We start from the raw sequence: 26652 nt of genomic DNA, 5'->3' as shown, positions 1-26652 counted from the left end.
AGCATTGAAACCTCTCCTATATTACACAGGATGGAGGCCTCTCCTATATTACACAGGATGGATGCCTCTCCTATATTACACAGAATGGAGGCCTCTCCTATATTACACAGGATGAATGCCTCTCCTATATTTCACAGGATGGATGCCTCTCCTATATTTCACAGGAAGGAGACCTCTCCTATATTACACAGGATGGAGGCCTCTCCTATATTACACAGGATGGATGCCTCTCCTATATTACACAGGATGGAGGCCTCTCCTATATTACACAGAATGGAGGCCTCTCCTATATTTCACAGGAAGGAGACCTCTCCTATGTTACATGGCATTGAAACCTCTCCTATATTACACAGAATGGATGCCTCTCCTATATTACACAGAATGGAGGCCTCTCCTATATTACACAGGATGAATGCCTCTCCTATATTACACAGAATGGAGGCCTCTCCTATATTTCACAGGAAGGAGACCTCTCCTATGTTACACAGCATTGAAACCTCTCCTATATTACACAGGATGGAGGCCTCTCCTATATTACACAGAATGGATGCCTCTCCTATATTACAGAATGGAGGCCTCTCCTATATTACACAGGATGAATGCCTCTCCTGTATTACACAGAATGGAGGCCTCTCCTATATTACACAGGATGGAGGCCTCTCCTATATTACACAGGATGGAGGCCTCTCCTATATTACACGGGATGGAGGCCTCTCCTATATTACACAGAATGGAGGCCTCTCCTATATTACACAGGATGGAGGCCTCTCCCATATTACACAGGATGAATGCCTCTCCTGTATTACACAGAATGGAGGCCTCTCCTATATTTCACAGGATGAATGCCTCTCCTATATTACACAGGATGGAGGCCTCTCCTATATTACACAGAATGGATGCCTCTCCTATATTACACAGAATGGAGGCCTCTCCTATGTTACACAGGATGAATGCCTCTCCTATATTACACAGGATGGAGGCCTCTCCTATATTTCACAGGATGAATGCCTCTCCTATATTACACAGGATGGAGGCCTCTCCTAAGTTACACAGCATTGAAACCTCTCCTATATTTACACAGAATGGAGGCCTCTCCTATATTACACAGGATGAGGACCTCTCCTATGTTACATGGGATGGAGGCCTCTCATTTATATGTATAAATATATGTGTGATCAGTACAGAGGACAGCACTACTTATTCTTGCCAAGGACCAGGGGGCACTCATTACGGGTGGAAGAAAGGCGATTCCGACAGCTATATAGGAAAGGGTTCTCCAGAGAGAGCAGTTAGACCGTGAAATGCCGACCACAAGAGGTAGTAATGGCCGACACTATAACAGCTCTTAGGCCGGGATCACACATGCAAGAAACACGGCCGAGACTTGCATGGTAATACCCGGCACCGCCGCCGGCACTCTCTGATCCTGAGTGCCTGGTATTAACATGAGAGACTTGGCCGTGTTTCTTGCATGTGTGATCCCGGCCTTATATAAGGGTCGGATGATTTCCTCATTACACATAACATTGCGGGTTAATTTACTGACAAAAAAAAACAATAGGTGGAGAAAGGAGAACATGATGGACCGGGGGCTTTTTCCAACCTGTGTAACTGCACACAATGTTCTGAAAACTATCATTTACAGCACAGACATCGTCTGTAACTGGGAGACAAATGCCGACTTGTTATCAGTATGAGAACAGTGCGTTGGTGTTTTGGACATGAAATAATAAAATTGCTTATGTGCAGAGATGTTGAGGCCACTTTGATAATATATGGGGGCTGGAGGCGCATGCCTTGCTCAGGGCTCCTGTGTAGTATGTGTCCTCCCATGATCCAGACGCTGACAGCCCGCTCTGTGGCACATCGACAACCCACACAATGTTATACATGGCATGTAGGGGCCGGATCCAAGGGAACATCCCAAGGACATGAGCTTCACCAACTAGAAGGGACATCCTATTCCGGTCATACCATTAACTCCAACAGAAAGTCCAGGATGTGGGTGCGTCTGATAAGGACTATCCAAACCACTGTGAGACAGCAAAGCTTCCTTTATTGGCAGTAAGTGGCTACAAGATTCAATATATATCGTATTTGTATCTTCCCCGAGCCACAAAGAGTAATAAATAGGAAAAAAGGGCGTCAGGAAGAGAATCCTATCTAATGTGCACATAATCAATAATGTTGAAGGCAGAAGAGCAGAACACAGAAAAGCAAACACAAATTGTAAGTTCTAAGTAACATGAACGAGATTTCACAAGAAGAACAATTATCAATTGTGAGAAAGTAAAATGTGAGTAATGTATCTGCTGCCTGGAGGGTTACATGGGATGGACGGGACTTCTGTACATGAGGAGCCATCACCCTCTTGCTTGTGGTAGATTACTGCCAGTGTGGAGCCGCGACCAAAGAGATATTCAAACTACAAGAGGAAAACAGAATAATGAAAATATAGGCACGTTCCTCATATTATATGTTATCATAGTGACCACCGCTTGTGTAACTATGATGAGCAGCTTGTCGTCAAAGGGTTGAAGAGCAGGAGCAGGAAGGAAGGTAATAGAAGCATAAAAGCCAAAGATCTCAAGACGTCATGTTTGTGTGTTATAACGTGACTATAAAATGGCTACTTCTCTGTGTGAATTTTCATATGCGAGTTAAGAGATGATCTCTGATTAAAACATTTATTACATTCTAAACATGAATATGGCTTCTCTCCTGTATGGATTCTCTTGTGACGACTAAGATTTGATTTCTTTGAAAAACATTTCCCACATTCTGAACATGAATATGGACTCTCTCCTGTGTGAACTGTCTCATGTTCCATAAGACTTTGTTTACTTGTAAAGCATTTCCCACATTCTGAACATGAATTCTCTCCTATATGAATTTTCTCATGACATTGAAGCAGTGATTTACGTGTAAAACATTTCCCACATTCTGAACATGAATATGGCTTCTCTCCTGTGTGAATTTTCTCATGATTACTAAGATGTGATTTCTGTGCAAAACATTTCCCACATTCTGAACATGAATATGGCTTCTCTCCTGTATGAATTTTCTCATGACATTTAAGCCGTGATTTAAGTGCAAAACATTTCCCACATTCTGAACATGAAAATGGGTTCTCTCCTGTGTGAATTTTCACATGCAGAAGAAGATATAATTTATTTGGAAAACATTTCCCACATTCTGAACATGAATATGGCTTCTCTCCTGTGTGAATTATCTCATGCATAAGAAGATGTGATTTATTTGTAAAACATCTCCCACATTCTGAACATGAATATGGCTTCTCTCCTGTGTGAATTCTTTCATGCATAAGAAGACTTGATTTCTGAGCAAAACATTTCCCACATTCTGAACATGAATATGGCTTCTCTCCTGTGTGAATTCTCTCATGCATAAGAACATTTGATTTAAATGGAAAACATTTCCCACATTCTGAACATGAATATGAATATGGCTTCTTCCTTGTAGGAGGGTTTTTATCTTCAGCATTTCTTCTGTGACTTTTATTTTGTTTAACAATCTGTGATGGAGTAGGAGATATTTCATCATTAAAATCATCAGATGATCGGTCTCTGCTGTGAAAGGCTGGAGAAATATCAGAGATATCAGCATGCTGTTTACATGCATCTTGTGTGATATTACAATTCTCTGCTTTAAATTCTAAAGATATCCGATGTTCCTCGGAGCTCCCGGTACAGTCATCTGCCAAGAATAAATTGAATGTTATTTTTGAATACTATAACCTTAAAAATTAAACATATCTTAATATAATAAGTTTGAAAAAAAATCCCATGCAAATTGCAAAATAAGGAGCAGAACTATTATGAACTGACAAAAGTGTCATTTACTTGGGGGTGAAGACAGAATAAACAATCAATTCTACTAATGTTCATTATTGTGCAGTGTGTAATTCTGCTACTCGTTGTACTACTGCTGAGTGAAATGGTTGCCGTATAGCAGTAGATCTGCTCCATTGTGCCAGAATTATTGTGGGCGCTGTGAGTCAGGAGATGTATAATGCAGTGTATGTGCGCACACTGCGGACTGATTAATGTGAATTGTACACTTTGCTGCCATCTACTGGCTGATGTCTATATGAACGTTATATATTCAGTCTCCCCCCAGAAGATGCCACAGAAACAGTGGGAGACGCCTCTGCGCTCAGTGCGGACACTTCCTGTAAGGAGGTACAACCTAGTTCTGCCCTGTCTAGTCCAGGGAGCGGTGGGTAGCACTACTACTCTCAGAATCTACTCTAGTCCATGCTGAGGGGACATCTTTCTCCATATAGTCACCTCTACAAAGGCGTGAAGCTTCTTACAGTCGGGAGACATAAATCTGCACCAGTGCGCTCCTCCTTGCACTGTGGTTATATCTAGTGATGAGCGAATTTGTTAGGAAATCGATCGCCAAACATAAATTCGGCAGGAATATGGCACATTCGGATTCGTGAACGGAAACACGAGCAAAATTTTATAAAAAATAGGTAAAGATCAGTAACATTAGGTAAAAGTGCGGGAAAATATTTGCGTTGCCACAAAAGTATTTTCAGCACTTTAGCAGCAATAATGGTGGTGTATGATGAGCGTCTGGCAATATTTGATGAGGGGAGGGGGTTGCAGAGCTCAGAGGCGCCGCCTTCTTGGAAGCACAACAGTTATTTTTTGCCTAACTTTACGTGTGCACATTACTGCTAGCCAATCAGGACGCAGGAAACACCCACAATATCCTGACACTACGGCTTGTGTTATTGGCTGCTGAAATCACATGTCCCTCACCATATAAATAGCGGACATCTTGTTTTAGCGCCATTTTGACACTGATACAGCGCAGAGAGGCTGCTCCTGACACTGCCAAAGTTAACAGCAAGATTTTAGCTAGTTAGTTAGGCGGCTGTATATCGGTCAGATAGTGCAGCTAGAGAGTGTCCAGTGTGGCTGTAAAATTTACCTTCTGGAATTTTTTTTGTGTGGCATTACTGAGGTTCACAAAGCCAGCAGGCACATGTCCTACAAGTGTGTTGTGCACTGCTTCTATAGTGCTGCATGCACGAGTATAGAATTCTAAGGCTATGTGCACACGTTCAGGAATTCATGCAGAAAATTCCTGAGAATTCCGGACATTTTCTGCATGAAATCCGCAAGAAAACCGCATGCGTTTTTGCCGCGGTTTTGACGCGTTTTTGCCGCGGTTTTTTCCGGACACTTCCCAATGCATTTTGGAGTGGGAAATCCGCAAAAAAAACGCAAAAAGATAGAGCATGTCCGGATTTTGTGCGGTATGCGTTTTTTTTTTGCGGAAAAAAACGCATCATGTGCACAAAACATCCGGAATTCATTCTAAATGATGGGATGCTTATTGTATGCGGTTTTTTTGCGGTTTTTATCGGGAAAAACCGTGAAAAAAACGCGAAAAAAACGCAACGTGTGAACACAGCCTAAATAATATAATTTCACTAGCTAAATGTGGAAAAGCCGGCTGTGTCCCGCATGTTAGCTAGTTAGATAGGTGGTTGTATGTATATCAGATAGTGTAGCGAGCTACTATCCAGTGTGGCTACTAAATTTACCTTCTAGCTTTTTTTTTTCTTTTTTGGACATTACTGAGCTCCACAAAGAAAGCCAGCAGGGCACGTTTTGTGCACTGCTTCTATAGTGATTCATGCAGAAGTATAGCCTTCTTATTCACATGTATCTAGCGAAAAAAATATTAACCCCTTAACCCCCAAGGGTGGTTTGCATGTTAATGACCGGGCCAATTTTTACAGTTCTGACCACTGTCCCTTTATGAGGTTATAACTCTGGAACGCTTGCATGGATCCCGCCGATTCTGACACTGTTTTCTCGTGACATATTGTACTTCATGACAGTGGACAAAGTTCTTTGACATGACTTGCGTTTATTTGTGAAAAAACGGAAATTTGGCAAATTTTGCAATGAAAATTGAGGCTCAGCTTTGTTTAGTGGAGGACAACAGTAATGGGAGGCAGACACAGCTAGTAGGCCTTAATGAGTAAGTAGGCAAAATGCAGTTATAATAATCTTAATAATCTTTATTTTTATGTAGCGCTAACATATTCCGCAGCGCTTTACAGGTTGCACACATTATCATCGCTGTCCCCGTTGGGGCTCACAATGTAAATAGTTCAAAACAGTTCAAAATAGGTAAGTGGAGTACACAGGCGGCATAGCTTTGTAAAGCGGAGGACAGTTGTAATGTGTGGCACGGAGACAGGCAGACAGAGGCTTAAAATAAAAAAAGTAGGCTAATGTCTGTTCAAAATTTGTTTGAGTAGTACACAGGTGGCATAGCTTTGTAAAGCGGAGGACAGTTGTAATGTGTGGCACGGACAGACAGGCAGACAGAGGCCTAAAATTAAAAAATGTGGCAAAATGCAGTTCAAAACAACTAGCAGAACTAACCAGGCGGCCTAGCTTGTTTCAGAAGGGGAGAGTTGTAATGTGTGGCGCAGACAGACAGACAGAGGCCTAAAATTAAAAAAGGTGGCAGAATGCAGCTCTAAACTGCAACCAGGACTAACCAGGCGGCCTAGCGTGTTTCAGGAGGGGGGGGGGGGGGGAGGGAAGAGGTGCAATGTGTGGCACAGACAGACAGACAGTGGCCTAGAATAAAAAAAGGTGGCTAAATGCAGTTCACAATTGGTAACAGGAGTACACAGGTGGCATAGCTTTGTTCAGCGGAGGACAACTGTTATAAGTGGCTGACACAGTTAGTAGGCCAAAATACAAAAGATGGCTAAATGTCAGCCAATGAATTGGTCATAAATAAACTGGTGGCATAGCGAGGTACAGGGGTGGGCTCCTCTGCAGAGTTGCAGACAGTGGTAGTTGGCGCAAAGCATTAAGGGTTCAAAAAGGAAGAAAGGGCCCCTGTATATTTAACTATCATCTATCATTGCAACAAATTTGTAATGGCAGTGCCATTTAAGGATTTAACAGCACAGACTACACAGTGGTGGGGCAGGTAAGTTTTGCAAGTGGTAGAGCACAGTTCGAGCTGGGGGGAACACTCTCTCGTGGGCGGCGGTACTGGCACAGGGCCCCTCATATTACGACGGTGTGTCTGGCGTTGGTTGTGCACCACCACCGTCAGAGACACTTCATTGTACTATGAGGGACCATGTGCCAGTGCCGTCCCCCAAGAGTGGGCGCACCCACCTGTCCAGGCAAACGGCACTCGCACGGGTGCTTGCGCCAAGTTGTGACCACGGACCTGTGGGGGAGTCAGCCCATTTAGGGAGGTATAAAAATGGCCTATGGTGGACATTCGGCACCTGCAAATGGCGGAATTGGAGCAGTCAGTAAGAGGAGGCCAAATACAAGCAATTATTCAGGCAAGCTACGTGTCTGCAGGTGAAGGTGGGGCAAAATAATTCCATGCTTGGTTCATTTTAATGAAGGTTAGATCATCAACATATCGGGGAGCCAGACGTGTCCTTTTTTTCGGTCAGTATTGAACCAGCAGCACTGAAGACTCTTTCTGATAGCACACTAGCAGCTGGGCAAGCAAGCTCCTGTAATGCATATTCTGCCAATTCAGGCCAGGTGTCTAGTTTAGATGCCCAGTAATCAAAGGGGAATGACCTGTGAGGGAGAACATCAATAATGGCAGAAAAATAGTTGGTAGCCATACTGGACAAATGCTGTCTCCTGTCACTTTGCATCGATGCAGCAGTACATGTCGTGTCTCCGGTCATTGAGAAATCACTCCACAACCTGGTCATAAATCCCCTCTGTCCAACGCCACTTCGGCTTTGTGCACCTCTAACACCTCTGCCATGTTGCCCCCTATAGCTCGTGTGAGAACCATCAGCGTCGCTGTGTGCTGGGAATGCCAGAACCAAACGGTCTACAAGAGTTGCTTGTTTGGTAGCCAATATCTTGGAGCTTCGACCACTGCACACCAGACAACTCCATGTCTGCCATCCAACTACCTGCCCGTGTATGTGTATCCTCCCACAAATACATAACAGCACGCCTCTGTTCGCACAGTCTCTGAAGCATGTGCAGTTTGGAGTTCCACCTTGTTGCAACGTCGATGATTAGGCGGTGCTGGGGAAGATTCAGCAATCACTGATGGTTAAGCATACGGCTGGAATGTACGGGTGACGGCGGATGTGCGAGCAAAGTCTGCGCACCTTCAGGAGCAGGGCTGGTAAATCTGGGTAATTCTTGAGGAAGCACTGCACCACCAGGTTCAAAGTGTGAGCCAGGCAAGGTATATGTTTCAGTTCTGAAAGGGCTATGGCAGCCATAAAATTCCTTCCGTTATCACTGACTACCTTGCCTGCCTCAAGATGTACACTGCACAGCCATAACTGAGTTTCTTGCTGCAAGTACTCGGCCAGTACTTCCGCGGTGTGTCTGTTGTCGCCCAAACACTTCATTTCCAACACAGCCTGTTGACGCTTCCCAATAGCTGTTCCATAATGGGACACCACGGGTGCAAGACTGACAGCTGCGGATGGAGTGGTCGTGCGACTGCGCTCTGTGGATGCGCTTTTGCTTCTGGAGGAGGAGAAAACGCCTATAGCAAACTGTTTCCTAGACCGTGGGCTAGGCAGAACTGTGCCAGTATGGTGGTCCCCTGTGGACCCTGCATCCACCAAATTAACCCGGTGTGCGGTAATGGACACGTAACGTCCCTGGCCATGCCTACTGGTCCATGCATCTGTTGTGAGGTGCGCCTTTCTACTGACCGATTGCCTCAGTGCATGGACAATGCAGTCTCTGACATGATGGTGGAGTGCTCGGATGGCTTTTCTCGCAAAGAAGTGTTGTGGTTTTTGACACACGTTTTGGGCCTGATGCGGGCCTGCCAGATGACAACTTTTGCGATGTAGATGGCTGCTGCAGATCATCCTCCTACACTTCTGAGCTACATGCTGCGGCACCCTCTTCCCCCAATGGCTGCCAATCAGGGTCAACAACTGGGTCATCTATCATCTCCTCTTCAATGTCATGTGCACCTTCCTCTGTGTCACCGTGTAAGGTGCTATAGCGTTCGGGACTGGGCACCATAGTCTCATCAGGGTCAGATTTGGGCTCAGTACACTGCGAGGGCAAAGTTATGATCTGAGTCAATGGAACAGCATAATTATCAAGCTGTGGCTGTGCATCTGTGCACTCCATGTCCAATTCTTCCTGTAATGGGCTTTTAACAATTTCCCTCTCTAACCCAGGCATGGTATGTGTAAAGAGCTCCATGGAGTATGATGTAGTGTTGCATGCCGCATCCTTCACTTTTGTTTTGGGTGAAGGACACAAGGAAGCAACTTTTTCCGGACATGGAACATCCACTGACGACTCGCTGGTTTTAGATTTCGAAGCTTCTGAAGAGGAGGTGAAAGAGCTGGAGGCTGAGTCAGCAAGGAAAGCCAAAACTTGTTCCTGTTGCTCCGGCTTTAAAAGCGGTTTTCCTACTCCCAGATAAGAGAGCCTATGAGGCCTTGTGTAGCCAAACAACGACGCTGCCTCTACACCTCGAGCCCTTCGTGCTATCTTGCTTTTCCCAGTACCACCAGATGCTCCACTACCACCCCCATTATCATTACCAGTTGGCAACGACCGCCTACGGCCTCTTCCACCAGACTTCCTCATTTTTGCTGAAATGTTACCAAAATAACAACCGTTATATGCTACTGTTAAACAAGGTAGAAGGTGTATATTAACTCAGACCAAGAAAGAAAAGCGGCAGCACTCACCAATCTTCAGTGCATATTAACTATTGGAGAATTTATATCTCCCTTTTTTGGCGGGAAGACAGCAGGAAAAAACAGGCCCTGTGTATTACACAACACAATGTACAAGGCAGAACGTGGCTGGCAGATATACGCCAAACAGAACTCACGTAGATCCACTTAGTGGCTATTTAAAGCTCCCTTTTATTTTTGTTGGGTGGAGACTGCAGGAAAAAACAGGCCCTGTGTATTACACCACACAATGGACAAGGCAGAACGTGGCTGGCAGATATACGCCAAACAGAACTCACGTTAATCCACTTAGTGGCAATTTAAAGCACCCTTTTTTGGGGGGAGGTGGCAGACTGCAGGAAAAAAACAGGCCCTGTGTGTTAAACTACACACAATGTACAAAGCAGAACGTGGGTGGCAGATATACGCCAAACAGAACTCACGTTAATCCACTTAGTGGCGATTTTAAGCCCCCTTTGTTTTTGTTTTTTGTGGGAGACTGCAGGAAAAAACAGGCCCTGTGTGTTAAACTACACACAATGTACAAAGCAGAACGTGGGTGGCAGATATACGCCAAACAGAACTCACGTTAATCCACTTAGTGGTAATTTAAAGCTCCCTTTTTTTTTTTTGGGGGGGGGGGGGAGGCTGCAGGGAAAAAAAGGCCCTGTGTTTTAAACTACACACAATGTACAAGGCAGAACGTGGGTGGCAGATATACGCCAAACAGAACTCACGTTAATCCACTTAGTGGCAATTTAAAGCACCTTTTTTTTTATGACAACACACAATGTACAAGGCAGAACGTGGCTGCCAGATATATCAAAAAATACAAGGGCTGAAGTAGAATTTCAATCTCCCTACAATGATCAAAGGACAAGTATGGCAGCAATAAAAAGGACTGCTGCACAGTGCACACAAAACAGTGTGGACAAAGAAACAACAAAACTGTGCAGAAAGAAGCAACAGGATATTTGCTTTGAAAAAAGCAGTTGGTTTGCACAGCGGCGGACACACAGCAATGCAGCTATCAGGAAGCTTTAGAATGCAGCCTAATAAGCTACAGAGCTGATGCACCCCCAAAAAAAAAACACTGTCCCTGCAAAGAAAAGATGGTGGTGGACAGTGGAAATCGCTACAGCACAAGCAGTTTGGGGGTTAATATTCCCTCCCTAGGTATATCCCTGCTTCTGACGAAGCTGCAGCAACCTCTCCCTATGCTCAGATCGGCAGAAGATGGCGGTCGGCATGCAGGCCCCTTTATAGCCCCTGTGACGCCGCAGAAAGCAAGCCAATCACTGCCATGCCCTTCTCTAAGATGGTGGGGCCCGAGACCTATGTCATCACGCTGCCCACACTCTGCGTGCACCTTCATTGGCTGAGAAATGGCGCTTAAAGCGTCATACGAAACGCAACTTTGGCGCGAAGATTGCCGACCTCATGGCTGATCCCACAGTGGGATCGGGTCGGGTTTCACGAAACCCGACTTTGCCAAAAGTTGGCGATTTATGAAAATGTCCCATCCATTTCACTCAACCCTATTAGGGAGTTATAAGGGTTAAAAGTTGACCAGCGATTTCTCATTTTTACAACACCATTTTTTTTTTAGGGACCACATCACATTTGAAGTCACTTTGAGGGGTCTATATGATAGAAAATACCCAAGTGTGACACCATTCTAAAAACTGCACCCCTGAAGGTGCTCAAAACCACATTCAAGTTTATTAACCCTTCAGGTGCTTCACAGGAATTTTTGGAATGTTAAAAGAAAAAAAAATGAACATTTAACTTTTTTCTGCAAAAAGTTAATTCAGATTCAATTTGTTTTATTTTACCAAAGGTAACAGGAAATAATGGACCCCAAAAGTAGTTGTGCAATTTGTCTTGAGTACGCCGATACCCCATATGTGTGGGGGTAAACCACTGTTTGGGCGCATGACAGGGCTCGGAAGGGAAGGAGCGCCGTTTGACTTTTCAATGCAAAATTGGCTGGAATTGAGATAGGAAGCCATGTCGCGTTTGCAGAGCCCCTGATGTGCCTAAACAGTGGAAATCCCCCACAAGGAACATCATTTTGGAAACTAGACCCCCTAAGGAACATATCTAGATGTGTGGTGAGCACTTTGAACTCCCAAGTGCTTCACATAAGTTTATAATGGACAGCCGTAAAAATAAAAAATCATTTTTTCACAAAAATGATCTTTTTGCCCCCAATTTTTTACTTTCCCAAGGGTAACAGGAGAAATTGGACCCCAATAGTTGTTGTCCAGTTTGTCCAGAGTACGCCGATACCCCATATGTGGGAGAAGACTACTGTTTGGGCGCATGGCAGAGCTTGGAAGGGAAGTAGTGATGTTTTGGAATGCAGACTTTGATGAAATGGTCTGCAGGCGTCACGTTGCGTTTGCAGAGCCCCTGACATGCCTTAACAGTAGAAACCCCCACAAGTGACCCCATTTTGCAATCTAAACCCCCCCCCCCAAGGAACTTATCTAGATGTGTTGTGAGAACTTTGAACCCCCAAGTGTTTCACTAAAGTTTATAACTCAGAGCCGTGAAAATAAATCATTTTTTCCCACAAAAATGATTTTTAAGCCCCTAAATTTTTATTTTCCCAAGAGTAACAGGAGAAATTGAACCCCAAAAGTTGTTGTACAATTTGTCCAAAGTAAGGTGATCCCATATCCCCTATGAGGGGGAGAACCACCGTTTGGGCGCACGGCAGAGCTCGGGAGGGAAGGACCACCGTTTGACTTTTTCAATGCAGAATTGGCTGGAATTGAGATCGGACGCCACGTCATGTTTGGAGAGCCCCTGATGTGCCTAAACAGTGGAAACCCCCCAATTCTAACGCCAACCTTAACTAGAACACACCCCTAACCCAAATCTCAACCCTAACCACACCCAATTCTAATCCCAACCCAAACCACACCCCTAACCCCAACACACCCCTAACGCCAACACACCCCTAATCCCTACCATAACCCTAACCACACCCCTATCCCCTGACACCCCTAACCCCAACCGTAGATGTAATCCAAACCCTAACCCCATCTTTAGCCCCACCCTAACCCTAACGGGAAAATGGAAATACATACATTGATTTTTATTTTATTATTTTTCCCTATAACTAAGGGGGTGATAAAGGGGGGTTTGATTTACTATTTATGGCGGGTTTTGTTTGGCAGCTGTCACACTAATAGATGCTTTTTATTGCAAAAAATAGTTTTTGCATCACATTTTGAGAGCTATAATTTGTCCATATTTTGACCCACAGAGTCATGGGAGGTTTTGTTTTTTTGCGGGACGAGTTGTCGTTTTTATTGGTAACATTTTCGGGCACATGACATTTTTTGATCGCTTTTTATTATGATTTTTGGAAGGCAGAATGAACAGAAAACAGCAATTTATGAATTTCTTTTTTTAGGGGGCGTTTATACCGTTCCGCGTTTGGTAAAATTGATAAAGCAGTTTTATTCTTCGGGTCAGTACGATTACAGGTCCTTCTCAAAAAATTAGCATATAGTGTTAAATTTCATTATTTACCATAATGTAATGATTACAATTAAACTTTCATATATTATAGATTCATTATCCACCAACTGAAATTTGTCAGGTCTTTTATTGTTTTAATACTGATGATTTTGGCATACAACTCCTGATAACCCAAAAAACCTGTCTCAATAAATTAGCATATCAAGAAAAGGTTCTCTAAACGACCTATTACCCTAATCTTCTGAATCAACTAATTAACTCTAAACACATGCAAAAGATACCTGAGGCTTTTATAAACTCCCTGCCTGGTTCATTACTCAAAACCCCCATCATGGGTAAGACTAGCGACCTGACAGATGTCAAGAAGGCCATCATTGACACCCTCAAGCAAGAGGGTAAGACCCAGAAAGAAATTTCTCAACAAATAGGCTGTTCCCAGAGTGCTGTATCAAGGCACCTCAATGGTAAGTCTGTTGGAAGGAAACAATGTGGCAGAAAACGCTGAACAACGAGAAGAGGAGACCGGACCCTGAGGAAGATTGTGGAGAAGGACCGATTCCAGACCTTGGGGAACCTGAGGAAGCAGTGGACTGAGTCTGGTGTGGAAACATCCAGAGCCACCGTGCACAGGCGTGTGCAGGAAATGGGCTACAGGTGCCGCATTCCCCAGGTAAAGCCACTTTTGAACCATAAACAGCGGCAGAGGCGCCTGACCTGGGCTACAGAGAAGCAGCACTGGACTGTTGCTAAGTGGTCCCAAGTACTTTTTTCTGATGAAAGCAAATTTTGCATGTCATTTGGAAATCAAGGTGCCAGAGTCTGGAGGAAGACTGGGGAGAAGGAAATGCCAAAATGCCTGAAGTCCAGTGTCAAGTACCCACAGTCAGTGATGGTGTGGGGTGCCATGTCAGCTGCTGGTGTTGGTCCACTGTGTTTCATCAAGGGCAGGGTCAATGCTTTACGGTGATGAAGATTTCATTTTTTCAGCACGACCTGGCACCTGCTCACAGTGCCAAAACCACTGGTAAATGGTTTACTGACCATGGTATTACTGTGCTCAATTGGCCTGCCAACTCTCCTGACCTGAACCCCATAGAGAATCTGTGGGATATTGTGAAGAGAAAGTTGAGAGACGCAAGACCCAACACTCTGGATGAGCTTAAGGCCGCTATTGAAGCATCCTGGGCCTCCATAACATCTCAGCAGTGTCACAGGCTGATTGCCTCCATGCCACGCCGCATTGAAGCAGTCATTTCTGCCAAAGGATTCCCGACCAAGTATTGAGTGCATAACTGAACATTATTATTTGATGGTTTTTTTGTTTGTTATTAAAAAAGACTTTTATTTGATTGGATGGGTGAAATATGCTAATTTATTGAGACAGGTTTTTTGGGTTATCAGGAGTTGTATGCCAAAATCATCAGTATTAAAACAATAAAAGACCTGACAAATTTCAGTTGGTGGATAATGAATCTATAATATATGAAAGTTTAATTGTAATCATTACATTATGGTAAATAATGAAATTTAACACTATATGCAAATTTTTTGAGAAGGACCTGTATAGCGATACCTCATTTATATCTTTTTTTATGTTTTGGCGCTTTTATACAATAAAAACTATTTTATATAAAAAATAAATTATTTTTGCATCGCTTTATTCTGAGGGCTATAACTAGTGATAATAATAATAATTTTTATTTTTATAGCGCCAACATATTCCGCAGCGCTTTACAAATTATAGAGGGGACTTGTACAGACAATAGACATTACAGCATAACAGAAATACAGTTCAAAACAGATACCAGGAGGAGTGAGGGCCCTGCTCGCAAGCTTACAAACTATGGGGAAAAGGGGAGACACGAGAGGTGGATGGTAACAATTGCTTTAGTTATTCGGACCGGCTATAGTGTAAGGCTCGGGTGTTCATGTAAAGCTGCATGAACCAGTTAACTGTCTAAGTAACTGCCTAGTGATGAGCGAGTATACCCATTGCTCGAGATTTCCCGAGCACGCTCGGGTGACCTCCAAGTATTTATGACTGCTCGGAGATTTAGTTTTCATCGCGGTAGCTGAATGATTTACAGCTACTAGCCAGGCTGATTACATGTAGGGGTTGCCTGGTTGCTAGGGAATCCCCAGATGTACTTAGGCTGGCTACCAGATAAATCAAGCAGCTGAGTCAACAAAAACTAAATCTCCGAGCAGTCATAAATACTCGGAGGTCACCCGAGCGTGCAACGAGTACACTCGCTCATCACTAGCTATAACTTTTTTATTTTTTTGGTGATGACGCTGTATGGCAACTCGTTTTTTGCGGGAGAAGATGACTATTTCATCGGTACCATGTTTATTTATATCTGTCTTTTTGAACGCGTGTTATTCCACTTTTTGTTTGGCGGTATGAAGTTAAAGCATTGTTTTTTGCCTACTTTTTTTTTATTTTTTTTTACGGTGTTCACTGAAGGGGTTAAGCAGTGGGACAGTTTTAGACGTCTGGCCATTCCGGATGCGGCGATACTAAATATGTGTACTTTTATTGCTTTTTTTTATTATTATTATTATTAATATTTTTACATGTTAATTTTATTTTTTTTAACTTTTTTACATTGTCCCAGGGGGGACATCACTGTAAAAAGTCAAATCGCTGATCTGACACTTTGCAGAGAACTGTGTCAGATCAGCGATCTGACAGGCAGTGCAGGAGGCTTCTCAGCGCCTGCTCTCCGCAGGAACTGAGAAGCCACCTCCCTGCAGGACCCATAAGGACCCCGCGGCCATCTTGGATCCGGGGGCCTGCAAGGAGAACGGATAAGACCCTTGGAACAACGCAATCACATCGCGTTGTTCTGAGGGTCTCAGGGAAGCACGCAGGGAGCCCCATCCCTGCGCGATGCTTCCTTATGCCACCGGAATGCTGCAATCTTGTTTGATCGCAAGTGTTCCGGGGGTTAAAGTTCCATGACCGCTCTTGGCACATAGTACCGGGTGTCAGCTGTGATAATCACCTGACACCCGGCCACAATCCCCCGCAAGCGCGGCTGATCGGTGATGACGTACTATCCTGTCCATGGAAATTAAGTCCCAGGTTACATGGATGGGATAGTACGTTGGATGGCAGAAAGGGGTTAAACAGCCTGCTGCATCCCACCTTGTCATTTAGTGTTGTGGAGACATAAAACTATCTGCAGACCTAAGGCACATTAAAAAAAGTTATATTTTTTTCTGTTGCTAAATGTGAAACAGCCTGCTGTATCCCACGTTGTCATTTTGTGGCGGTGATATGAACTTGTCTGCAGACCTAAGGCACATTAAAAAAAATTATAATTTTTCAGTTGCAAAAAGTTAGAAAACCCGACGTATCACACTTTTAGGTGGGTTGAAATTAAGCTGTAGAGACCTGATTCGGAGGCCATAAAAAATTTTTCTGTTCCTAGTATCATACAGTAGAGGACTTGACTTTAAAATAGTTTTTAGCATCTAATGTGTTATAGAGGCCTAATCCATAGGCCACAAAAATGCTTCTGTTATTAACGTCATACAGTAAGGGACCTGACTTTAAAATTGTTTGTAGCATTACTTCTTTGTCATACAGGCCTAAACCACACTCAAACATTTCTTTTTCTGTGGCTAACACAATACAGCATGCCATATTTCAACTTTGAATTTACTGTCACTGAAATTCAGCTGTATGCAGAGGTGATGCAGAGTTTAAAATCTAATTTTTTTGTTGCCAATACTGTGCTCCTACCACACTATCTGTGCAACATGACTGGGAAAAAGCGAGGCTGTGGTAGAAGCAGAATTAGGCTTGGTGTTCAAGGTGTACGTGGGGTAGGTGGTAATATTTGTGAAAGTGCTACTGAAGCAATGTCACGTCCTGTGCAAAGACAGATGACAACTTATGTTACTGGACAGGCTACAGCACTACCTTTCTTTGGTAGACTCACAGCGGCACGCTTTATCGATGATTCCCAGAAAGAGCATGTACTCGGGTGGATGGCAAGTGCAACTTCAAGTGGCCTCTCCTCCTCTTCCACCACCTCAACATCACACCCAGTACAGTCCACAGATGTGGCAACAAAATTCCCCTTGCTTCCCCCCACATCCCAACTATCCAACCGTTCAACTGACTGTTTGGAACCACAGATGGGTGCGTCTGAAGAACTGTTCACACATTCTATGCCACGTTCATCAGAAGAGTACTCAAAAGCTTTGCAGAGTCAAGAGGAGGAAATCTGCACCGATGCCCCCAATTTTTTTTTTAGCTTGGATCCGGGGCAGGATGAAGTACGATCCGAACAGCATCTTGACCCTCATCATCAGTTGTTAATCCCGGGATGGTGGGGAAGGGAGGTGATCCTGATGAGACTTGGATACCTGAGGCCTACCCTGACAGTACTGTGCTGTCAGGGCAAGAAGAGAAGGAGGGTGACTCCAATGGTGAGGAATGTGACAACAGAGGATTATGATGATGAGGTGTTAGATCCCAGTTGGCGTGACCAGGAGGCACACAGATGAGTTGGTTAACTGAGGAGGAAGACGAGGAGGTTACTTTGCGCCGTTTGTCACAGACACATAGTGAAGCAGCCACGACGAGCGATGCATCCTCAGCCACAACTGTGCCTCTGACCAGCAACATCCGCGGGTGTGCAGCTCACAGGGGTGGCAAGGGGTGCCTAGCTTGGGCCTGTTTTGACACTGCAACGGATGAGCCAACTCACGTAATCTGCCAACTTTGCCACAAAAAACTGAGTCAAGGTAAAAAGTGCAATAAGTTGACTACTACATATATAAACCTTCACAAACACAATCAACATGCTTTACTGTGGGAATCACATTGTGCAAAAGCAGAGCAGCGGACCTCAATCATCAGTGGCCCATCAATCGCATCTGCTGCTTTTTCCACCTCCTCTGTTACCATGCCAACTATTGAGACGCAGGTCTTCGACCGCAGAACCTCGGGTTCTTTATCCGCTCCAGTCACTCTCACTGACAGGCCACTTTCAGCTGTAACGGAAGCAGACATGCCTGCTGTTTTTGACTCATCTGAGACAATAATCACACCACAAGTTTCTCAATTCACAGTAACATCTCCGCTGGCACCTCTCTCACGGTCCAGCAGTTTGTCCGGTTCACCATACTCCGCACTCTCACAGCACTGCAGCCAGCCCACGGTTCCGCAGTTGTGGTCACATAAAATATTGCTTCCTCCTACACATGACAAAGCTAAGAGGTTGAACTCCACCATCTCCAATTTGTTGGCCAGAGAAATGCTGCCTTTCCGCCTGTAGATATAGACAGTTTCCGAAAGCTGATGGCTGTTGCAGTCCCCCAGTACCAATTACCCAGTCGCTATTACTTTAAGAAAACTGTGGCGGCACTACACCAGCATGTCGCAGACATCACCCATTCCTTGTCAAAATCTCTGTCTGCCAGGGTGCATTTCACCACAGACACTTGGACAAGTTAGCATGGCCATCTCGCTGATTGGGCACTGGGTGACTGTGGGGACAGGCTCTGCTCCACAAGTCTTGGGATCCCCAAGGCTTTCAAGGCAAACCTTTACAGTTAACACTTCCTCCACTGCTTCTGCCTCCTCTCTCTCATCTAGGGCCCCCATCTGTGCCCTCAACCTCTGCCTTAACGAGACATGTGTTTCAACAGTGCAGAGCGAACATCCACCACCTCCGTACTGTGCAGCCAGGGCTCCCCACAATAAGGCAGTCTTAAAATTGATATGCCTTGGAGACTGCAGTCATACAGCTGAAGAGTTGTGGACAGCTCTCCAGGCTGAGTTTGATCAAAGGCTGTCTACGCCGAACTTGCATCCAGGGAAGGCTGTGTCTGATAACTGTGCGAACGTCGTGGCGGCCCTACGGCGAGGCAAGCTCACACGTGCCTTGCATGGCTCACGTCCTCAACCTGGTGGCACAGCATTTTCTCAGCCACTATCCTGGCCTGGGTGAGCTGCTCCAGAAAGCACATAAGCTGTGTGCTCATTTCCGCCAGTAGCCCCTCTGCTCATTGACGTGCATCGATACAGAGGTCTTTGTCCATGCCAGTTAACAAGTTGATATGCGATGTGCCGACACGGTGGAATTCCACTCTGCACATGTTGCAGCGACTGTGGCAGCAGCAACGAGCCCTGACGCAGGATGTCATGTCGTATAGCCTGGGCCAAAGCAGTATGGACATGGCGCATATCATGTTTACAGAGTGGGCACAGATTAAGGACCTCTGCACCCTTCCTCAGTTTCAAAATGGCTACTAAGATGGTTAACACTGACGACACCATCCACATCACTATTCCGGTCATATGCTGGAGCAGACTTTGAATAGCCTGCGGGAAGAGATGGTGGTCACAGAAGAAGAGGAGGAAGCAGAGGAGGATGCGGAAGGGATAACAATGTCGCTTACATCAAGACGGTCGTCACACCGGTGGGTGCCAAGGGAGGGTGGATTACTGCGATTGAGGGAGGTTGGTGATAACAGACAAACTGTTATCGAAGGTGGAAGATCTGAAGAACAAATGAAGGAGGAAGCGGTGATGGGCGAAAAACTGTCAGATGAAAAGGATAATCCTCCAGTCTCTGTTGTTCGTGGTTGGTGGGAGGGGACGGAGGACACGAGCCTCATTGTTAACATGATCCCCGTATAGTTATGATTAGGAATAATGCTGACTACTGGGTTGCCACTCTGTTAGATCCATGTTAAAAAAACGAATTTTGCTAATTGATTCCCACCCTAGAAAGGGACCCGCGAATGCTGGAGTATCGAAACACGCTTTTACACAAGCTTAACAGAGCCCTTCCCCAAGATAGCAGTGAAGCACACAGTTCACATTGCAGCTCTAGACTTCCAACCTAAGGCACGTCAATTCGTCAGCGACAAAACATTAGCAGCAGCAGTGGTGGAAGAAGCAATTTCTGTGAGTCCTTTGACACTTTTTTTAGACCAACTCGTGCACCAGCACAACAGAGTCCAAGTCTTACACGTGGTGAACCAATGGAGAGGATGGTGCAGGATTATCTAGAACTACATATCAATACCATCAGGGAGGGTTTGGACCCTTTCACATTTTTGTCTTCCAAAACTGATGAGTGGTCTGAGCTCGCCACACACAGCTTGGAGGTTTTATCGTGCCTGGCAGTCAACGTTCTCTCAGAAGGTGTCTTCAGCGCTGCTGGTGGTGGTGTCCTGTCAGATAAGCACAGCCGGCTGTCCCCTTAAAGTGTAGAACGTCTAACTTTCATTAAGCTGAACAAGTCATGGATCTCCAAGGACTTTTGCACCCAAATCTCAGACTGTACAGACTAAGTGACATTGCATTTTTTAGTGTGATGCATTAATGTCGTGTAACTGCACTCTATGATATCTTTAGTGTGGCTTCTATGCCTGCTGTGGCTGTTTATGTGAACACAAATTTGTGGAAATGTGAACAATCACTCGTGGTCTACATCTGCTGAGTTAGCTGTACTGATAGACGTCTTGGTCCCAACTATACTATTTCTATTCTCGTAGCAGTTAGCTATGTGCATGTGGCACCCCTAGGGGTATTTGCCACAAAAATAGTTACTGACACTAAATACAAGTACTAAGATAGCAAAACTGCACTACCACCGCCGGCCAGAAGGGGGAGCTCCAGAGACTCCCCTTGATCCATTCTGGTCTGAGAGAAGAACTGGCAGTTGGGCTAAGGAGCTGAAAGTGAGAGGTCATACAGCTGAATTTCTAACAGCCCTGTGACTGTTTCCAGGCCTAAATCACCGGCCTGAGGAGAAGAGGGACAGAGAAAAAGGACATTGTGAGAACCGGGTAGCATTAATCACTACCCAGAACAGGCGCAAAGACGGATACCGGATCCGTGGCTGTATTCATTATATATAATACAGCAACCGGAAAAACGTGAGGTGATATCAGCTTCACTAGGGCCGGACGCAGCAACAGACACAGAGTTCAGCGGTACTCCCGGAGGGGGTAAGTCGATAAAAGGACTCGGGTTGCCCGTCGAACCAGGACCCAGAGGGGATAGATTGGGCCGGCAGCCAGTTCACATACAGCAGCAGGGCCACACAGAAATTGCATACAATAAGAGGCGAAGACCCCGGCACGGTAAAAGTAATTCAGAGTTCCCATACAGACTCCGGTGACAGGACTGGTTGTAAATCCCTTTATGTTAAAGTAAACTGGTTAAACGTTTCAATGCCTCAGTCTTTCATTTGGACAATAGCCATCTATCCAGGATCGGGATCGTCACCGCTGGGAGAACCTGCTGCTGATCAATTAAGTGCCTGTCCCCTCACGATACCCCTTACACTGTGCATTGCCTGAGGCCACAGCACCGGGTCAAGCCACCCGTGACATCCCCCTCAAGAGACAGACTCCATTGGTCCGGTGCTGGGTATCCCGGTCTCTTGGGCGTCACAATTGGCGTCACGAACAGGATCTAGCCAGCCCGTATACCGGGTATTGTGTGCCGTGATTGGAGCCCAAAACTGTGAAAATTTGGATGAAAAATGTTGAAAATTGACTTTATTAAAGAAAATTCCATTTCCCATTTAAAACTATTGAAAGTGACTTTTCCCCATTGGTTATAATGGAGTAAAGATGGCCGCCATCCCCTGAGGTAATCACCTCATAACCGTTAGGCACGAGACTGTTAATTGAGCTACGCCATTACCTGAGCCCCAGTCTGACTGAAAAACTTCAGAATCCGCCATTAGAGCGCGCGGCAGGCGGGAGCAGCAGGGGGCGTGTCATTGTGGGCTGCACCAAGCTGAGCGCTCTGACGTCAGAGCAAAGGGAAAACCAATCCTGCTGCGCAGCGGAACGAATCTACACTATCCCGACGGAAGCGGAGGACCGAAAGGGTCCAGATTAACTAAGGGGGCACAGTATGTCGCAGCACGGAGACGCCGCAGCACCCGGCGACGCTAATGCAGCTGAAAGACAGAGTGTCGATAGAGAGTCCGGTAGCGCAGCGGTGCAAGGAGTGGTGCCCATCATGCCGGTGCTGATGCCATATACCCCGGGTGGCCCATGGCTTCCAATGTATGAAGGTGAGCCTAATACCCTTGACGATTTCAGAGAAAAGATGCTGGCCCATTTTAACATGTTCCCCGTGGGTGAAGTTCAGCGTGTTAGTCTCCTGATGATGCAGTTAAGTGGCCATGCTAAGCGAGAAGTCACAGCATGGGCAGCTGATCTAAAAGGCACTGTTGAACGCATATTTGCTGGATTAAAAGCTACATTTGAAACCACTGCCAGCAGCAAAGCTAAAGTACGATGATTTAATTGCAAACAAAAAGTTAATGAGGGCGTGAGAGACTTTGCCTTAAACCTGCAGGAAGCCCTTAAATCACTTACACTGGCTGAACCCATTTTTAACACCGGAGCGGATAAACTGCTAAGAGATCAATTTATTGAGGGACTCTACACCCCTTGTCACCGGGGGCATGTGAGCATGCTTGTTTTTAAGAACCCTGAATTGACATTTGCCCAATTAAAGGAGAGCGCTATACGTCTCCAGCTGGCAGAGGCACCTCAGGATCAGGAGCCTGCGCAACCCATGGCAGAGGCTCCTCAACAACAGGGAGTGCCGGTGACATCAGCTATGTCCAGGGCCATTGCTAAGCCCCTGGAGCCCAGTACTAATGAAGCTCTTCCAACAAAAGCTTGACTCTTTAACTGATGTTGTTGCTTCAATGGCTAAAACCATGCAGGAGATGAGAGGACCCAAGATGGAAGATGGATTTGGCAAACCGTAGAGAAGGTGTTCCATGGATGAGACCCCGGAGATACCCGACATGGAGAGGACGACCCCGCGACCGCTACCAACCGGATGGACAGCCCATTTGCCGCCGTTGCCAGCAGCAAGGCCACTTTGCACGAGATTGTGATTTAAACGGGAATCCCCTGGGAATGCGGGCCGCTTCGCAGGAATGAACTTTCAAGGCCCAACACCCTGGCACGACAGGTACATCTGAGGACGACCCATTATCCCTATCGTGCTGGACGGAATTCCCCTCAACGCTTTGCTGGACACAGGTTCCCAGATTTCATCTATACCGTATATTCTTTATAAGAGGTACTGGGCTGATGCAGATATTGATAAAGGGCCCTCTGATGTTGAACTAGATATATGGGCCAGTAATGGTAAGTTGGTACCGAAACTAGGATTCAGGGAGATGACCATAAAGATTGGTAAAGTAGAATTGAAGAAACAGGGTATAATTGTTGTTGATGTTGACTGGCGGAACTGTGAACCAACTGTATCGATAGGAATGAATGTGTTACAGAACTGCTTTTCCGAAGTTATTTCTGTCTTACAGCAAATTGCTGAAACTGCCCAATCCTGCCAACAGAGAGTTCTCCGGAGGGAAATAAAAGTATTGATGTTAAGGCAACAGGTAGAAGTTGCAGGTGGAGAAATCGGCAGTGTGAGGGTAAGTGATCCAACATCTATTGTAATCCCACCAAAAACAGAAATGCTGGTATGGTGTAGAGCAGCCATTGGTACTAAGGGACAAGATTATCAAGCCTTAATAGAACCAGTGTACACCGACAGCAGGCCCACTATACTCACAGCACGAGGGGTAGTCGAAGTACACCGGGGACGAGTGCCGGTACGACTTTTGAACTGTGGAGAGGAAGAGGTCACTTTGCCAAGGTATGCTACAGTGGCAAAGCTATATACTGTTGACAACAATGCCATCACAACCATTGAGCCCTTAGAACCAACCTGTCAGGTGGAAGGCAATGGCTCAGATGGAGAATTGGAGGATTGGTGCCAACAGCTACACGTGGGCATAAATTCAACACCTACCCATCAAAAACAAGGGGTGTATAGGCTAGTGACGGAATATGAACAAGTCTTCAGTAAACACCCATTGGACTTCGGACAGATAGAAGGGGTAGAACACACAATCCCCACCGGTGACCATCCCCCAATAAAAGAAAGATATAGACCCATACCGCCCGCTCACTATCAATGTGCAAAAGATATGCTGAGGGAGATGAAACAGGCCGGGGTAATAAGAGACAGTTGTAGCCCCTGGGCGGCCCCTCTAGTGATTGTCAAAAAAAAAAGACGGAACCATGAGAATGTGCGTAGACTACCGGCAGATTAATAACATCACCCATAAAGACGCCTACCCCTTGCCTAGGATAGAAGAGTCCTTGACCGCTTTGAAATCTGCTGATTATTTTTCCACCTTAGACTTAACAAGCGGGTATTGGCAAGTCCCTGTGGCTGAGAGAGATAAGGAAAAGACGGCATTCACTACACCAATGGGTCTAAGTGAATTTAATCGCATGCCGTTCGGACTCTGCAATGCATCCGGTACCTTCCAGCGGCTGATGGAATGCTGCCTCGGACACAAGAACTTCGAGACCGTCCTCCTGTACCTAGATGATGTGATCGTCTACTCAAAGACTTATGAACAACACTTAAAAGACCTGGCAGAAGTGTTTGAAGCCTTATCCAGGTATGGCATGAAAATCAAGCCATCCAAATGTCACCTTCTCAAGCCAAAGGTACAGTACCTGGGACACATCTTGAGTTCGGAGGGAGTAGCACCGGATCCCGAGAAAATAACCGCCATAAGGGATTGGCCGAGACCTACCAGCGCAAAAGAAGTGAGGCAATTCCTGGGATTGGTGGGTTACTATCGCAGATTTATAAAAGGATTTACCAAGTTGGCAGCACCCTTGCAAGACGCCTTGGTAGGGCAGACGAAGAAACCTTCAAACCGAAACCCTCCTTTCCAGTGGAACGACGAAAGGGAAGACTCCTTTGAACAACTAAAGAAGGCACTAACCGGTGAAGAGGTTCTGGCATACCCAGATTACCATCAACCTTTCATCCTCTACACCGATGCCAGTAATGTGGGACTAGGAGCGGTGCTGTCACAAAAGCAAGAATGTCGGGAGAAAGTCATCGCCTTTGCAAGTAGAAAGCTCCGGCCTACTGAAAGAAATCCAGAAAATTATAGCTCCTTCAAATTGGAACTACTGGCAGTAGTTTGGGCTGTGACTGAACGTTTCAAACACTATCTGGCCGCTGCAGAATTTATTGTCCATACTGACAACAATCCGTTGACCCACCTGGACACAGCCAAATTAGGTGCGTTAGAACAGCGATGTATAGCCCGGTTATCTAATTACAACTTCAAGATCAAGTATCGAGCAGGTCGCAAGAATGGAAATGCCGATGCCCTATCCCGGATGCCACACTTGAGAGATGTAGAAGAAGAAACGGGGGAGCTTGAAGAAATTGAACTACCAGCCTTCCATCATCCCAAGGCAAAACATCATCAGTCAAGTACCTATCAGAAACATCAAGAGGTGAATTTTAATCCGTTAGCACACCATAGATGGGCTGACACCCAAGACAGCAATCCGGCTGTAAAGTTGGTGAAGGAACTGTTAACTGAGCAAAGTGCATATCCCGATGAGGATGCCCCAGAAGAGACGCATCAACTCTGGAAAGAGAGAGGCAAAATGTTCCTGTATCAAGGGAAGCTCTGTAGAAGGTACACCAATCCGAAAACACATGAATTGGTTTGGCAGATTATCATGCCTAAACAAGATGTCAAGATGGTCCTCGAAGCTTACCATAATGGTGCTGGTCACTTCGGTTGGAAAAAGTTAGAAGTACTTCTAAGAGAAAGATTTTATTGGGTCGGGATGAGAAAATCAATCGAACAGTGGTGCAGAAATTGTGGCCCGTGCAACCTCAGAAGAAACGATCAAAAGAACCAAAGAGCACCACTGCAGCCCATAATCACCAAACAACCACTTGAACTTGTAGCCATGGACCACGTGAAGTTGACACCAAGCCGGTCCGGCTATGTCTATGCCTTGACCATCGTGGACCATTATTCACGCTTCTTGGTAGTAGTACCCGTAAAAGATCTGACAGCAAAAACAGCAGCCAAAGCGTTCCAAACATACTTTTGTAGACCCCATGGATATCCGGAACAGGTTCTCACCGACCAAGGTACAGCCTTTGAATCAGAGATCTTCAGAGAATTCTGTAATATGTATGGTTGCAAAAAGATCCGGACGACGGCCTATCATCCACAAACAAACGGCTTATGAGAGAAGATGAACCATATTGTAATAGACCTACTAAAGACTTTACCTGAGACAGAAAGGAATCAATGGCCAGAGAAATTGCCTGACTTGGTGGATCTGTATAATCATGTCCCGGTGAGCTCCACCAACTGCACCCCAGCTTACCTTATGCGTGCAAGACCCGGCCAATTACCAATCGATCTAGAAATGGGAATTCTGAAACCAGACGCAGAAGTTCAAGACTCCAATTGGGATATCATACGACAAAAGCAGTATCGCCAAGTGCAAGAGAGTGTAGAAAGAAGCCTTCAGCAAACTAGAGAAAGACAAGAGCGTACTTTCAACCAGAA

General features: G+C 45.4%; 1 protein-coding gene across 1 annotated transcript in view; it reads right to left on the bottom strand.

The window, feature by feature from the left end:
* Positions 1 to 2034: 2034 nt before the first annotated feature.
* The window catches only part of LOC138641610 (gastrula zinc finger protein XlCGF57.1-like), a 57868-nt gene continuing 33250 nt past the window's right edge, over positions 2035 to 26652 (bottom strand). The window contains exon 3 of the mRNA XM_069729126.1: positions 2035 to 3717. Within this exon, the coding sequence (XP_069585227.1) occupies positions 2630 to 3717 (1088 nt within the window). The 3' untranslated portion in view covers positions 2035 to 2629. The remainder of the gene's footprint in view (positions 3718 to 26652) is intronic.

The sequence above is a fragment of the Ranitomeya imitator genome, chromosome 6 (genome assembly GCF_032444005.1).
Source record: "Ranitomeya imitator isolate aRanImi1 chromosome 6, aRanImi1.pri, whole genome shotgun sequence".
Taxonomy (NCBI): Eukaryota; Metazoa; Chordata; class Amphibia; order Anura; family Dendrobatidae; genus Ranitomeya; species Ranitomeya imitator.
Note: the sequence above shows the minus strand (reverse complement) of the source record. Positions and strands in the feature narration are given on the sequence as shown.